A 15,393-nucleotide genomic window follows, 5' to 3' on the forward strand; every position below is an offset into this window, starting at 1 on the left:
TGTGTGTGTGTGAAAAGAGTGCAGGGCAACGCGCGAGACAAAAGAGGCTGCGGCTGCATTGAATGTGCTGGTGGTGTGTGTCCGTCTCCGAAGCCACAAGCAAGCACACCACATTTCCCCCGGCCTTTATGCTACACAGACGGACCAGCAGCATATCCCGGGCACGGAAGCCATTTGCCATATTATCGTAATTGCTGGAAGAAGTGCGAAGTTGAGGACTTGGACGGAACCTCTTCTTGGAGCGGGGTGGTGTGCATCTCACGTCGAGTGCAGTAGTAGCTGCGGTGCGGGCTGGAGAGAGATAGAACCCAGAACAAAGGAGAGTCTTCCAGCAGGGAATGAGAGCGAGCCGAGACTAGCTTTGCCATTACCTTTGAAAGCAGGCCAAATGCCTCTCTGAAACCCGACAATAGTAGATCGTCTGCTGCTCCGATTTATCCACGAACCGTTTCGCCCTGAAAGAGAGAGAAAGAAGACGGAGAGAAAAGCACACAGAGGCATTAGAAGTCGGCGGCTACAATGTTTCCTCAAAACCGACCACCGGTAAGTAGGCTACGCTACTATGGAACACTCTCCCCGCGGTTAATGTGGTTATTTTCTTTGCATTAATACATCCACGTTGTCTATAATAAAAGTCGGGGTGTTTTTTGACGCAAATTGAGCCTAAATGAAATCAATTAACGCACCCGAAGTTCGTGCGAAAAACCTCGTGTCTTTGTCATTGCTGTTTATTTCCGGGGATTCCTTTGTGGAGAAAATATGATACCCCCACACTGTAGGCTACTAATAGCTATACAACATCGTATTTTTTTATTTGTCTTCTTTATAACGACGACTGGTGTAATCTTTGTCTTACGAAGGTCAGGCAGATATGTGGTACCCACGCTAATCAGTTGCGACCCCCCCCCTTCCCCATAGTATACAACACACACAACTCACACACACCAACCAAACAACATCCAACTTTACTGAGTGTCTTTGTGTGTAAATCTCATGTCCTTGGTGGCCACCATCATCACACAGGCTGGGGACATCATGGAGCCTCCATCCATCTATCTCCACGGTGTGGTGGAGTTGACCCAGATGATGAAGTGTGTGTGTTGTTTGTGTGTCCTTTCCACACGGGGTGAGAGAGGGAGTGAGTCAGCTTGGCTTGTTGACACCTCTCAATGCTCTGCCCTTCTCAAGTGCCACTCGATTTATTTTGCAGAATTTTTCCCTTATTTATGTCATCATTATGAAGGATGATGCATCATCATGGCCTTGATTTGAAGGATTTGAACCGGAGTAGCTTAGCCCTTCTTAAGGCTAAGCATTTATGATTCATGATTGCCAGAAATCCTCTATAGGGGCTACTAATGGGTCTGCGGGGAAAAAAAGTGAAATGCAAATTGGCGTGCTATCTGTGTTTTGAAATGGATCTGTGTGAGGAGGAGTTAAATTCATGCTGTGTGCGGGGTTATTTTTAGTGGAGATAGATGGAGAGCTTTTGAGCAGACTGAAATGCATAAACACTGGTCCTCTTAGCTGTGTGAAGTATCAATTAAGACCTGCTCATTTGCCTAACCCTCATCTATAGCCCTCCCCCATGCCACCCTGCACCCCACCCCTGAGAGCGTTTTGACATTGACGTCCCATGCATTGTGAAAAAGCAGATTAGACCCGCTGTGAAGTATAACTTCATCTGAGTGTGTATGTGTGTGTAGCCTATGTCAGCTCAATTAAATCCGCCTTCAGATTCAATCACTCAGGTGAACCCCCCCCCCCCCCCCACAAAGACACGTTGCGTTCATTATTGTACAGATTTGTTGTACTTGTCAGTGACTAATAGTTAAATTACGCTAATGTTGCTATGACAGTCATGCATTGCAGCCTCTATTCGAACTACCCTATATACATCCTTAAAGCGACACGGATAAAAGCGATCTTGCAAGCGGTCCCACTCCAAACAGCCAAGCACACACTCCAGCAGCTGTGTGTATAGTATAGCTGACTGCAGGCAGGGCTGGGAGGCAGACTGTGGCTCTCTGTGGTTTGCACTCTAAACCCAATCCCTCTCATCCAGCCTCTCCTCACTGTGTTCCTGTGAGAGCTCCAAACCACATCTTAATGTATGGCCGGGCGTCCCGGCGAGAGAGGAGCAGACTGCGGCGGGTCTGGGTGGGACGTTTAGGTCGCCGCGGTTCCGTTTCATTGCAACCCTCCGCGGACCTCCACAGCACCATGCAAAGCACCCGCCCTCCCCCCACCCCCCCCCTCCCCCCACCCCCCCCTCTCCCTCCCAGAAAGACTTGGGCTGTGATTAGGCTTCGTTTGGGCCACTCAGCAGCAGCACGGCCCCTGGGGCGTCTGAGGCAAACTATTTATTTACCCCAATCTGGAGCGCTAGGCTGACAATAGCTCTGCCATCAATGGCTGTGTTGTTGTTCTGATGTGAAAGATGTGACCTGTATATGAATTTTAGGGAATGCAACTAACGATTATTTTCATTATCGGTTAATCGGTCGATTATTTTCTCGATTAATCGATACGTTGTTTGCGCTATACAATTTCAGAAAATGGTGAAAAAAATGTTGATCAGTGACTACGTTTACATGCACACACACACAATATTCCGGTTTTTGCCCATATTCGGAAAATGACAATATTCCGACTACGGTAAATGAATAATCCACTAATATTCCCGTTTACATGCAGTCGTAGCTCGCCCTCCCCGACACGTGAGGGAGGGGAGAAAAGAGAGAGATGCAGGTAGGTGGAGTTTTTCTGTTGAGAATAAACAGAGGATCACTTGGTCCATTTCAGGAGCTTGCTGCTGGAAAGTTTGGCGTTGCGATTATTTGCACATCAAAGTCTTTCATAAAGTAGGCTAGTAGCCTACGTTATACCTCTCGCAAGCACTTTGGACTTCCGTTCCGTGGAGATGATTATATATCGCCTGTTATAGCGCTTTCTAGCACACATCAGTTGACCACAAACAGGCAACATGCGTCGTAAACTGCGGTAAAAACCCTGATTAAGACGCATATTCCGAATGCGCTGTATACATGATCAAAGAATCCTCCTAAAACCCGAATAATACTGGAATAACCCAGATGCCTTAATCGGAAAATGCTAAATTTGGAAAATGCAACTGGAATATGCTGTTACATGACCCTTATCCAATTCAGAATATTGTCATTTTCCGAATAATAGTGAAATATTGTGTGCATGTAAACGTAGTCAATGTTTCCCAAAGTGCAGGATGACGTCCTCTAATGTCTGAAAATATATGAAATATACACATTTAAGAAGCTCGAATCAGAGAATTTTGACATTTTTTAATCATCAAAATAGTTGTAAATTATTTTTCTGTCGATCGACTAATCGATTAATCCATTAATCATTGCAGCTCTAATGTATTTTTTAATCAAATAATAGCTACGTATTTGCACAGTGTACTACTATTAGACCTTGAGAGGTCACATTATTGCAAGTACCATTTTCAAGTCCTGAACACGTCTGGTAGCATGTAATTTAACCTGCCTGTTTGTAGCTCTTTACAAAGGATCCTCTTTCACGATTGCTTATGTAAAGTAGGAACTTAGTGAATATCTGTTTCATATTTTTGCTGGACAAGATATTGCAACTTTTCTACTGTCCACACAGATTGACAGTGCACAGTTGTCATGGTGTAAACAGTGTAAAGTACATTCATAAGGAAGCCTATCAGTACATACATAAGAGGTGTATGCAAGGCCTATTTCCCCTCACCCAGGGATTAAGAATCTATTTACGTGCTCAGACGTTCTGATGCTGAGGTGTCCACTTACATAAACATTACATAGGAAGGTTCTGGAAAATGATACTGGCCCTTGGCCTTATTGCCCAGATGATTTTGAGCTTCACCGTGATGCCAAGTACAGTAAGGCCAGTTGAGAAGTGGGATATGGCAGTTAGAATTCAAAATCAGAATTCCACCAAACAGAGACAGAGACACACTACAGAGACAGAGACACATGGCTAATAGACACCGAAAGGCGGAGCTGAGCAGAAAACAAACCATGCTAGTGCGATACAGCGTAGGAAATTAACTTTTTTAAACGAGGGCCATTTTTGCCCCTGTGAAATATATTTTGGGGGCATTTTGGATCTTTCCAGGGCAATTTTATCAAATGTTGGGAAATACCTTAGTTGCAGCTATAGCATGACAGACCAATCAATGACTCTTATCCAATCATATTTTATTTCTAAAAGTTCATAAACAATCACAGTTAAAGATCCCCATTTCCTATCTCAACAACACTGCTGAATCTGATTGGCTGGCATGTTAATAATGTACTTGGTAAAAACATGAGTGAACTAGCTGGCCAGCTAGCGTGTGCTGCCTGTCACTGAGGTCAATAAGGCTAGTAGTAGGAGGAGCGGAGGGTTGTACGAATGCCTAGCTGGCCATTTTCGAGTCACGCTTTGCAAGAATAATGTTAAAATACAGAAAGTATTAATCTCTTTATTTTATGGGGGCATTTAAAAGCCCCATCACCTCAATTCCAAAGGCAATTCTAGTTTTTTTAGGGGCATTTTGCCCCGAGCCCCCGCTAATTTCCTACCCTGATGCGATATAAACTTGGCCCCTACTCTTTTTTTTTACTAGCCTGAGATGCTATTACTTTGACACATTTGGCCCTCTTCCCTGTCAACAGGCAGTAAAATGGTAAGAATGAAATATGTAATGTGTACAGGCATAAAGACAAAGAGAGACTGGTAGCATTTAGGGATGCATGCACGATATGGATTTTTTTCAGCCGATACGATAAACCGATGGGGCAGTGGTGGCCCAACGGCTAGAGAAGTGAGCTTTTGACCGTCGGTTCAATCCCCGGGACCGGCAGGATAAATCTGGGTGGGAAAAGTGAAAAGGCAGGGCTTGCCCCTCCCTCATTACCACCACTGAGGTGCCCTTGAGCAAGGCCCTTAACACCAACTGCTCCAGTGGAACTGATCAGTGGCCAGCAGATCAGACCGTGGTTGTACTGGTCAGCTTCCTGGTATGAATGTGTGTGTGAATGTGAACAGGGCGCTCCTGAAACTGAGAGCATTGCACTCGGTGAGACTCCCCCTGTATAAATAAAGGCAAAAAATAAAATAATAATAGCCGATAATTGATACGATATTCTGATCATTGTTATAATTTTTTTAATATATATATACCGTAATTATTTAAAAAAAGTTCTTAACCTGTATTTTATGCACACCAGGGGCCGGTTGCACCAAGTGGTCTTAACTATGCCTGGTTGTAACTCCTACGTCGGTCTTAGTTAAGACCAGTCTTTAGAGTGGATTTACGCCTGTTGCACCAATAGGGCTTACATCTGGTCGTAGCAATGCGCGTCCATGTGAATTGCCGGGGAATGTGCCCCGATTGGCCCAAAAATGTGCCTCGCGCCGTCACCCACTACTGTATGTGCGTCACTACACCCTCCCTCTTCCCACCCCCCTCCTCCTGTGGAAACTCCGGGGGGGAAATGGCGGCGATTAGTGCCAAGCAGTGTGAATGAAATTGAATGTAACGTTCCCAATTCTATGTATTAAATTCTAAAAAACGACCCTCAACATTTGGGAAGGCTAAGCCACACAACTAGTTTGTTATAATCTAACGCCATGCTTCGATGGCGACGTTATGACGATGAGTCCCTGTTTGGTTTATAGTGGGACTAGCTTCCGGTTAGCTTAACAACGTTAGCGGGTTGTTTTCCCTGGACGTTTCATTTTGGGTAAAGGGGTTTCATAAAGACATTAAGACAAAGAGCGACTACTAGCATTACTAGTAAGTTAGCTGTCCCCTGCAAACACCCAAATGTCCCAAATCTGTGCAGCTACTGAAGGTTTGCATGCGCTGGTAGAAAATGTAGCTTTGCCGGGACCTCCGGCATCAACGTAGTGGAAGATACTCGGCAAACACATCTACAGTCTTGAAAATGTCAGTCATCGGTCGAAGGTGGCCAAACCTCTCAATGGTCATAAATATCATTGGTCGTAATATTTCCAACAGCCCCATTAGCCACCATTTTCTCCTGAAGACGGGGGAGGGGCTGGTTAAGAGGCTACTGTTGTGGGTAATCATTTATTCAGTGCCTCCTCCCCCCTCTACCTCCTCCCCCCTCTACCTCCTCCCCCCTCGTGCTCCACAAGCAGCCATCAGTGGGCTGCTTAGAGCACAAATATTCTGTCCTCAAATGACCTCAATTCTGTTCTGTACAAACCAAAGCCATTCCAAAAAAGAAAAGTTTTTGGTAACTGGCCTTATTCCAGTGTATTAACCATAGAACAACAAAGCATGGGAAGATCACGATATTATTGTAAGTTCACAATGTTACTGTAGGTGAGCACTTACTTTTACAACAGTATAGCAGGCCATCCAAATAGCTTAATTACATTTACAATGGTGTTGTTAGTACACTCTTGTCAGTACATTATGTGTTAGGGAGATTTTCATCAAGTAGCTATAATATAGAAATACTGGTGTTAGCCAAGGTTTTCTCTCCACTGTCTCCCTCTCCTCTTTACTTCCAGAAAAGTACCTGTTGACGGTGTCACTTCACTACAGACTACAGGTTCCAGCAGCAGGGACGCTGGAACTCTTTTTAAGTAGGGGGTGCTGCAAGGAAGGGTCGACAAAAAATTTGACGTTTTTTGGACGTTTGGATGTTTTTTAGCCATATTTAGAGGAATATCTCAATTATTAGGATTAAACTGTTGTGATGTCATTATTCAGTATTTTCTCCTTTTGTCACTCACTTTCATGTGACCACCTGCTCTCCCTTTAGGTCATTTTACACTACAACAGACAGCAACACAGGCAGAAACACTGAACTTATTATTATTTATTATCATTAAATCAAACATCAAAAATAACATCTCCACCCACTCTGCTTTGCTCATAGTCTTCAACTAAACCCTAAATATCGCAGTATAAAACATATAAACCACATTCTAATCATTATATATTTTTATTGACATTGCAATTCCAATATAAAACAGCAGAGGGTGCTGCACCACCCTAAGCACCCCCACTTCCAGCGCCCCTATCCAGCAGTGATTCAGTCTGTTTCTTCATTACACAGACACTGGCTAGCTTCACCCAAGCAGTGGAATTGGCCAAATATGAAGTCCAACCATGCGTCACGGCTCACAAGCTTGTAAAGCACACCTACCAATGCTCCATTGAAAATCGAAACGATTCCTAATCGAACAAATGTTTCTCAGATGGTTTATTGTTTTTAATTACCGTAAATTCCGGACTATAAGGCGCACCGGTCTATAAGCCGCACCTTCAAAGGTGACTATTTTTTTCTTCTATAAGCCGCACCGGTCTATAAGCCGCGGGTGTTTTGATGTTTAATTACCATATGTAAGGCTTCGTGCACAGAGGGGATTGTCGGGAAAGAGATGGCTGTTTGGGGAAGCTCCCATTTATTAACATTTCAACAAAACAAAAGTCAGGTCACTAATCCCCAGACAAAATCACACATTGTGAGATGCTTAAAAATCACCATCGGCGGGAGCTGCTGTGCAGCCAAGAACACAAGTGAAATTCGTTCTCTCGTGACCTGTGGTTCTCAACGTGATGGACGATTCACCTTTCTTGTTAACAGTCCTAGTGAGAGGCAGGTCGAACGTCAAAGGCACTTCATCCATATTTATGATCTGCTCCGGTCCGATGGAATATTCCTTGATCTTTCTTTGTGTGAATTCGCCGAAGTTTGTAATTTTCTCCTGGTAGTCGGGAGGGAGTTGCTGACACACAGTCGTCCGCGCCCTGACGGACAGTCCCTTTCGTCTCGGGTTTGTGCATGATCCTTTGCTGCTGCTGCTGTTGTTGTTCCTGTCTCGCTACTGTCTCAGACATGGCTTTCAGGCTCAATCGCCGCCATCGTCGTAACACAGCCAGTTCTCCATCTTTTGAAGCATGATGTTAGATTACAACGAGCTAGTTGTGTGGCTTAGCCTTCCAAAATGTTGCTGTTAGTTTTTTAGAATGTAATACATAGAATTGGGAATGTTACATTCAATTTCATTCAGACTGTCTTACAGGCTCAATCGCTGCCTTTTTCCCCCCGGAGCGAGGGAGGAGGGAGGGAGGGTGTTTTACCGTAGTGGCTGAGAGAGAGTAGTGGCACAGTGCTCCAATCAGGTCGCGAGGCACATTTTTTGCAACATCATCCAATCAGGGTCTCGCTCTCATAATGTCTGTCTTGCTCTCGTTCTGCCTCATACCAACATCCATAGATTTTGGAGGTTCCCGAGTGGCCGTTTGCTGGAAAAATCCATAGATAAGCCGCACCATTATATAAGCCGCAGGGGGCAAAAAAGGCCAAAAAACGGGAAAAAAGCCGCGGCTTATAGTCCGGAATTTACGGTATTATTTTTATTTATACACTGCTTTGGTGCAAACCCTCCAGTCACAACACGTGTTGCTGACTGTTACATAAATATAAGCCATTATAGAAAAGAAGGTGTCTCTGCTGTAATTCTGGGTGTTTTGGCGATACCAGGAGTACCAGCGCTTTAAACTCATGGCAAGTCCTCCGGTGCCGTGCGGTCATGACATCGAGAGTGCTGCTATCGATCCGCAGCTCGCCTGCTTTGCTCAGCCAGCGATTAGCAGAGAGAGAAACGGAGAGAGAGAGGCTGGAGGAAGTGAGCGAGAGAGAGGGGCTGGAGGAAGTGAGCGAGAGAGAGAGAGAGGCTGGAGGAAGTGAGCGAGAGAGAGGCTGGAGGAAGTGAGCAGAAGAGAGAGGCTGGAGGAAGTGAGCGAGAGAGAGGGGCTGGAGGAAGTGAGCGAGAGAGAGGCTGGAGGAAGTGAGCAGAAGAGAGGGAGAGGCTGGAGGAAGTGAGCAGAAGAGAGAGAGGCTGGAGGAAGTGAGCAGAAGAGAGGCTGGAGGAAGTGAGCAGAAGAGAGGGAGAGGCTGGAGGAAGTGAGCAGAAGAGAGAGAGGCTGGAGGAAGTGAGCAGAAGAGAGGCTGGAGGAAGTGAGCAGAAGAGAGAGAGGCTGGAGGAAGTGAGCAGAAGAGAGAGGCTGGAGGAAGTGAGAGAGAGAGAGAGGCTGGAGGAAGTGAGCAGAAGAGAGAGAGGCTGGAGGAAGTGAGCAGAAGAGAGAGGCTGGAGGAAGTGAGCAGAAGAGAGGGAGAGGCTGGAGGAAGTGAGCGAGAGAGAGGCTGGAGGAAGTGAGCAGAAGAGAGAGAGAGGCTGGAGGAAGTGAGCAGAAGAGAGAGAGAGAGGCTGGAGGAAGTGAAGGAAAAGAGGCTGAGAGGATCTCAGGTTGACACAAGCTGTTGTGGAGATGCGTCTCGGTGGAGGGAAGAAACGGGCTGAGGGGGTTACCTAATAAAGGAAGGCACCTCCAGCAATTAAGCCAGCTGACAGCCAAACTGTGGCGCTCCGCTAATGTGCGCTGACAGCAGGGACATTTGAATAACGAGGCTTGCGGGAGGAAGGAGGCGGGGAGGAGGGGGAGGAGGGGAGGGGAGGAGGGGAGGCGGAGGGGAAAAAGTGAGAAAGAAAGATGTGGGGCGCTAATGAAACAGGTGCCTGGCAGCCCCTCCCCTCTAAGTGAGGGGAATCATTGAGAGATTAACAGGAGCTTTCTCCAGCGCCGAGCCCAGCAGCACATACAGTAGCTGCCTGACGTAAGGTGGAGGATGGGAGGAGGTGCGACAGACCTGTGTCATTCTTCCCCAAACACAATCCGCTTTAAAAATGCAAATCGCCGCTGGCTGTTGACAATCGTGTTTGAATAATTTCATATAAGACGCTTGAACTTCAAACGCTTTTGTTGAAGGACAGTGCATTGCCTTGTTTTCTTTTCCCCCCTTTCCTCTCTCTCCCAGGGCCCTCAGGGCGGGTGGAGGAGGTGTGTTTGAGGTGTACACGTGTGTGTGTGTGTGTGTGTGTGTGTGTGTGTGTGTGTTTGAGGTGTACACGTTGTGTGTGTGTGTGTGTGTGGGTGTGTGGGTGGTGCAGAGACAGACAGACAGACAGACAGACGGTAGTGGTACGTGATGCTATTCTGGGTTAGACCTACTGTCACTGCGTCCTTGGTGGTAGGCAGATGAGAGAGGGAGCATGGTGGCTGTTTACTCTAATGATGGACTCTGTGGGCAAGCGCAGTGTAATTAGCCGCCTGGCTAATGGGCCGAGCGACATGGAGGCAGGCAGCTACGCAGACAGCATCTCCCCAGCTCAACCAGACACACACACACACACACACACACGCACACACACACACACACACACACACACACACACACACACACACACACACACACACAGAGCATCTCCAGCTCAACCAGACACACACAGAGAGCGATCCCGCTCCCTTTCACACAGGTGAAACATGTGGAGCCTCACATGTGGCCTTGTGGAGACTGAGAGCTGTAGCTTCTTTCTTCTTCTTTTTTAGACACATTTTTTTCACAATCCTTTTCGGATTTCCCTCCATTTCCCCCCCATTTGACTTGGCTGAGGCCACGTTCAGATACAATCCGTCTAGAGATGGAACCATATGAAAATTTCATATCATGATTATAGTGGTTATCAGTATTATCACGGTTTGTTAAAATATGCTGAACATGTTCAAAAAGTACTAATACACTCACAGAAATCATTTCACCAAGTTTTTTTATATTGAAAACTCTGAGACCCAAAAAGGATTGACACACTCACTGAAATCATTTCTCCAAGGCTGCACGTCTGCATCTGGGAGACTGTTGCCAACTTTGGTTGATGATGGACAGTATTACCATATTTTTCAAAGCACTGTAATCACGGTAACACGGTTATCAGGGTTTAATGATAATGAAAATTTGAAACGGTACAGTTATCATAAGGAATTTGATAGCTGTTATCATTAAAACCGGTTATCGTTACATCCCTACTTGGGTTCATCACCACCTGTGGAGGTGGAGGTGTGGTGTCAAAGCTGGATTGAGCGCTGCGTTTGTGATGAGGAACACAAAAAGGAAGCAGCAACGCGGTAACCGCTCGTCAGAAATAAATGGCAGCTCTGTGTACAACAGGCCTGAAAGAATCTCTTTAGCCTGCTGTCATCTGTGATGCCAGATGTGAAAAACACATTCTCTCACTGGTGAGAATCACCAGAGAGACGAAGTGAGAGGTCATCCAAAGACGAATCCTGCTCTCACCACCTCTCCTACAGGCCCAGTAGAAGACATGGAGGACGGTCCTCTTTAGCCCCGCCACTCGCTCGGAGCTGCAGCTTGATTGGCTGAATGGCTGTCTTTTTCCGTTCGAATTTTTAATTTGTCCCCCGCCCTCTCGTCGCAACGCAAGCCTCGTCGGTGTCGCCGCCAGGTATCCCAGCATGCTTTGTGCAGCGAATCAGTCACGTCCATTACACAATGAATGGGGGCGGCTTTTTGTTGCCGATCAGATGGCGTACAGCCAGTGGGCGCGGGCCATTAACCGGTCACACAACCACATCAAACCATGATAGCCCTATTTCACCCCCACAGCAAATGACATATTTATGCGTTTAGTGAGAACCATGATAAATCGCGTGGATTCATAATGATATTTAGACGGAAAATAATCTGTGTCACTACAGTAACACAGCGCAGTGTGTGCTTGTAAATTCTTGAGGAAAACTGTGCACACACATGCAGTTAGTGTTTGCGGTGAGCATGTGTGGGCGTGCGTCGTGTGTGTGTGTGTGTGTGTGTGTGTGTGTGTGGGGGGGGGGGGGGGCGTGCGTCGTGTGTGTTTGTGTGTGTGTGTGTGTTTGGGATGTGAGGTCATAGTGGTTTGCCGCTTGTGGTGTAATTAGAGGGAACTCAAATGAAAACAGCAACGATTGCAGTCAAGGAATGCCACCCTCAACAAACCCCTCACACCAGCATTTTGTGTGTGTGTGTGTGTGCGCGCCTTTTGTGCATGTGAGTGCTGCTGTTTGTGTGTGTGTGTGTGTGTGTGTGTGTGTGTGTGTGCATCGCATGTGACCTTGAATATGTGTGCGTAACATCACTAACATGCAACCCGCCCTTTTAATCGCAGCCAGATCTGTTATGTGGTGGCCCTAATTTGAAGCATGCATTACAGTGCTGTGCTGTGCTGCTCAGACTTGGCTAGCATGTTATGAAGCCGCTAGGCTAGCGCTGTGCTGCTCAGATTTGGCTAGCAGCATCATGTTACAAAGCCACTATAGGCTAGCGCTGTGCTGCTAGCGCTGTGCTGTGCTGCTCAGACTTGGCTAGCAGCATGCTACAAAGCCTTGTTGGCCGTCTCCTACTTCTTCTACTATTTAAAGGCCCATTAAAGGGACGTGGGGTCTGATTAAAGTCATTACTGTCACCGTAGACGTCTATTTATGCCCTCTCTCATGCTCTCTCTCTCTGTCTCTCGCTCTCTCATGCTCTCTCTCTCGGTCTCTCGCTCTCCCTCTCTCATGCTCTCTCTCTCTGTCTCTTGCTCTCCCTCTCTCCTCCCCACTTTAACAGGTCTTCATTTAATCACTGCAATTGACTTAGGCCTGCCTGGGCTGAGGGACAGATTTGTGTGTGTGTGTGTGTGTGTGTGTGTGTGTGTGTGTGTGTGTGTGTGTGTGTGTGTGTGTGTGTGTGTGTGAGACAGGGTCATATTTGGGTTTCGGGCTGAACAATTAATCTAAATTTTATCGAAATCGCAATATGGCCCAGAGGCACAATATTTGTTAAAGGCGAAATGTGTGTCAAAATACCATATTGTGGTGCTGCAGCAGAGATGAGGCCTACACATCATATTCAGAAAACATATTTGTTTTCTACAGAGCCCTGCAAAAGTCGCACCGTAATCATTTTCATTAATTATGTAGAAGTTATCATTCCCCCTATCACAAATCACATCGCAATATCAGTCAAAAATAATGGAATAATTAGATGGTTCAGCAGCCCTAGTTCTGAGGGTTTGTGCAATAGATGACCTTAACTTTAGCCTCTCTTAGCTCGATGTCTTGATTCAAATTGAACATAACAGCGCTGATGGCAACGCAGGGCTCCAACCACCTCCACATTCATTGGTTTACAGGGGTGAGTAATAAGATGATCTGTAATCCTATTCAATCAAAGCTTCCCCTCCTTATGACATCACCCCACCACACTTTGTTGTTGTTACTGAACCCGACTTGAAAATTGCGTGGTAAGCCAAGAGCTAGCCTGTCATTTGTGTAACGCAGCGACTTTAGCCGATGTAAGCTTTGTTGAAGGGCAGACGGCAGGTCTCTCGTTTGCTGTTGAGCCTGTGCACGGCTTAGAGAGGAGGGATAACTGACCGTGGGATCGTCCGGTATGACCTCTGACCCTGGGATCGTCAGGTACATATGACCTCTGACTTTTGATCCTGCTCAGCTGATCCCTGCTCAGGAGTCGAGACAGAGTAGTAAAAAAAAAGATATTGAATCGATATTTATTTGAAGGACCTGATTCATAAATACCAATATTGATCTTTTAATATAATGCCTTTTCCCGTGAATGCTTGAAGCTTTAACCCTGCAAGTCTCGCGTGGTTTGGTTCTTAGCGCAACAAGATCTCGTAAACATCTGTAAACATCCATTCCATCCATCTTCAACCGCTTATCCAAGGTCGCGTCGCGGAGGTAGCAGTTCCATCAGGGGACCCCAAACTTCCCTTTCCCTGGCCACATTAGCCAGCTCTGACTTGGGGGATCCTGAGATGTTCACAGGTCAGCGTGGAGAATATAATCTCTCCGCCTAGCCCTGGGTCTGCCCCATGGTCTCTCCTCGCAGCTGGACGTGCCTGGAACATTTCCCTGGGGAGGTGACCAGGTGGCATTCTTACCAGATGCCCGAACCACCTCAACTGGCTCCTTATTATGTAAAGGAGCAGTCGTTGTAAATATCTGTAAATCGGTAAACATTAGTTATTTGAGAATCTCTTTCATACCCAAGCAAAATTGGTATTGTAACTGAAATATCAATATTGAATTCTGTTGAATTCGGAAATCTACTCGAATCGGGACCTTGTGTATTGGAATCGGGAAATCAGTGGCCATACCCAGCCCTAGGGATGACTGAGCGTGGGATTGTCAGGTGAGACTCCCAGCCTAGATCCATTTCCCAGAGGTCTGCTCAGCACCATGACCTCTGACAGAGGTCAGCTGATCTGCGCTCAGGCGTCGGGACAGAGTAATGGCACCGTGTCACGGGGGAGGGAGGGAGGAGGAGGTGTGTTCTGGCCTGGGCAGGATCTCTGCTTTCCCTCCAGCCCAGCCCAGCCTGCTCTGAATCATAACATCAGGCCCGACCAGCCATGCGTCAGAACCCGCCCGGCTGACCCAGCAGAGCTGAGCCAATCAGTGCCTCCCTGACCTCCATCTAAATAAGTCTATTCTCTTCTTCTCCCCTTGAACACCAAAAACAAACAAACACTGACCTTCTCTCACTTCTTCAATGCCTTCATTTGTGAGGAAGACTCCGCCTCTCTGTGCACCTGTCCTCTGCAGCACATGGCCAGGTGCTCTGCAGCACATGACCAGGTGCTCTGTGCACCTGTCCTCTGCAGCACATGGCCAGGTGGAAAAAAAGGAAGCAGAAAAAAAGAAGAGGGGGAACAGGAGAGATAAAGAGAGAGAAGAAGAAGGGCAGCTTCCCCTCCTCCTCCTTCCATCCTCCTATAAAATGGCCTTGGTGCTCTTGCTCCTGAGGCGCCTTTTCCCCTGTGAAGAGTAATTGCTGTGTGTGTGTGTGTGTGTGTGTGTGTGTGACGGAAAGAGTGCAGGGGTGTGTGTGTGTGTGTGTGTGTGTGTGTTTAATCATGGGTTTTTGTGTAAGGAGAGTGTGTATGTGTGATGTGTGAGCAAGACTGACAAAATGCGACTGTGTGGGTGTGTGCGTGTAATTGTGGGTTTGCGTGTAGGCGAAGGGGGGTGTATGTGAGTAAGGCAGAGTATCTGAGTGTGTGTGTGTGTGTGTGTTTCTGTGTGGGTTTTTCTGTATGTGTGCGTTTGTGTGTGTGCGTTTCTGTGTGTTTTTGTGTGTGTGTGTGTGTGTGTGTGCATGTGTGTGTGTGTTTCTGTGCATGTGTGTGTTTCTGTGCTCTAGGAGGGGGATCTGGCCGACAGATTGAGAGCAGCTTGTTAGAGAGAGGAACAATGAGGCCACAGCCCCTCCTCCCTCTCCTCTCCTCTCCTCTCCTCCTCCTCTCCTCTCCTCTCCTCTCCTCTCCTCTCCTTCTCTCCTCTCCTCTTTTCTCATCTCCTCTCATCTCCTCTCCTCTCCTCTCCTCTCATCTCCTCTCCTCTCCTCTCATCTCCTCTCCTCTCCTCTTTTCTCATCTCCTCTCATGTCCTCTCCTCTCCTCTCCTCTTTTCTCATCTCCTCTCATCTCCTCTCATCTCCTCTC

The 15,393-nt window shown here is 46.9% G+C and overlaps 1 protein-coding gene across 1 annotated transcript in view; it reads left to right on the forward strand.

Moving 5' to 3' along the window:
* Nucleotides 1-314: 314 nt before the first annotated feature.
* Nucleotides 315-15,393, forward strand: part of tle2a (TLE family member 2, transcriptional corepressor a) — a 69,183-nt gene continuing 54,104 nt past the window's right edge. The window contains exon 1 of the mRNA XM_083647662.1: nt 315-543. Within this exon, the coding sequence (XP_083503788.1) occupies nt 520-543 (24 nt within the window). The 5' untranslated portion in view covers nt 315-519. The remainder of the gene's footprint in view (nt 544-15,393) is intronic.

Source organism: Poromitra crassiceps, assembly GCF_964638095.1.
Source record: "Poromitra crassiceps genome assembly, chromosome: 12".
NCBI classification, from domain to species: Eukaryota; Metazoa; Chordata; class Actinopteri; order Beryciformes; family Melamphaidae; genus Poromitra; species Poromitra crassiceps.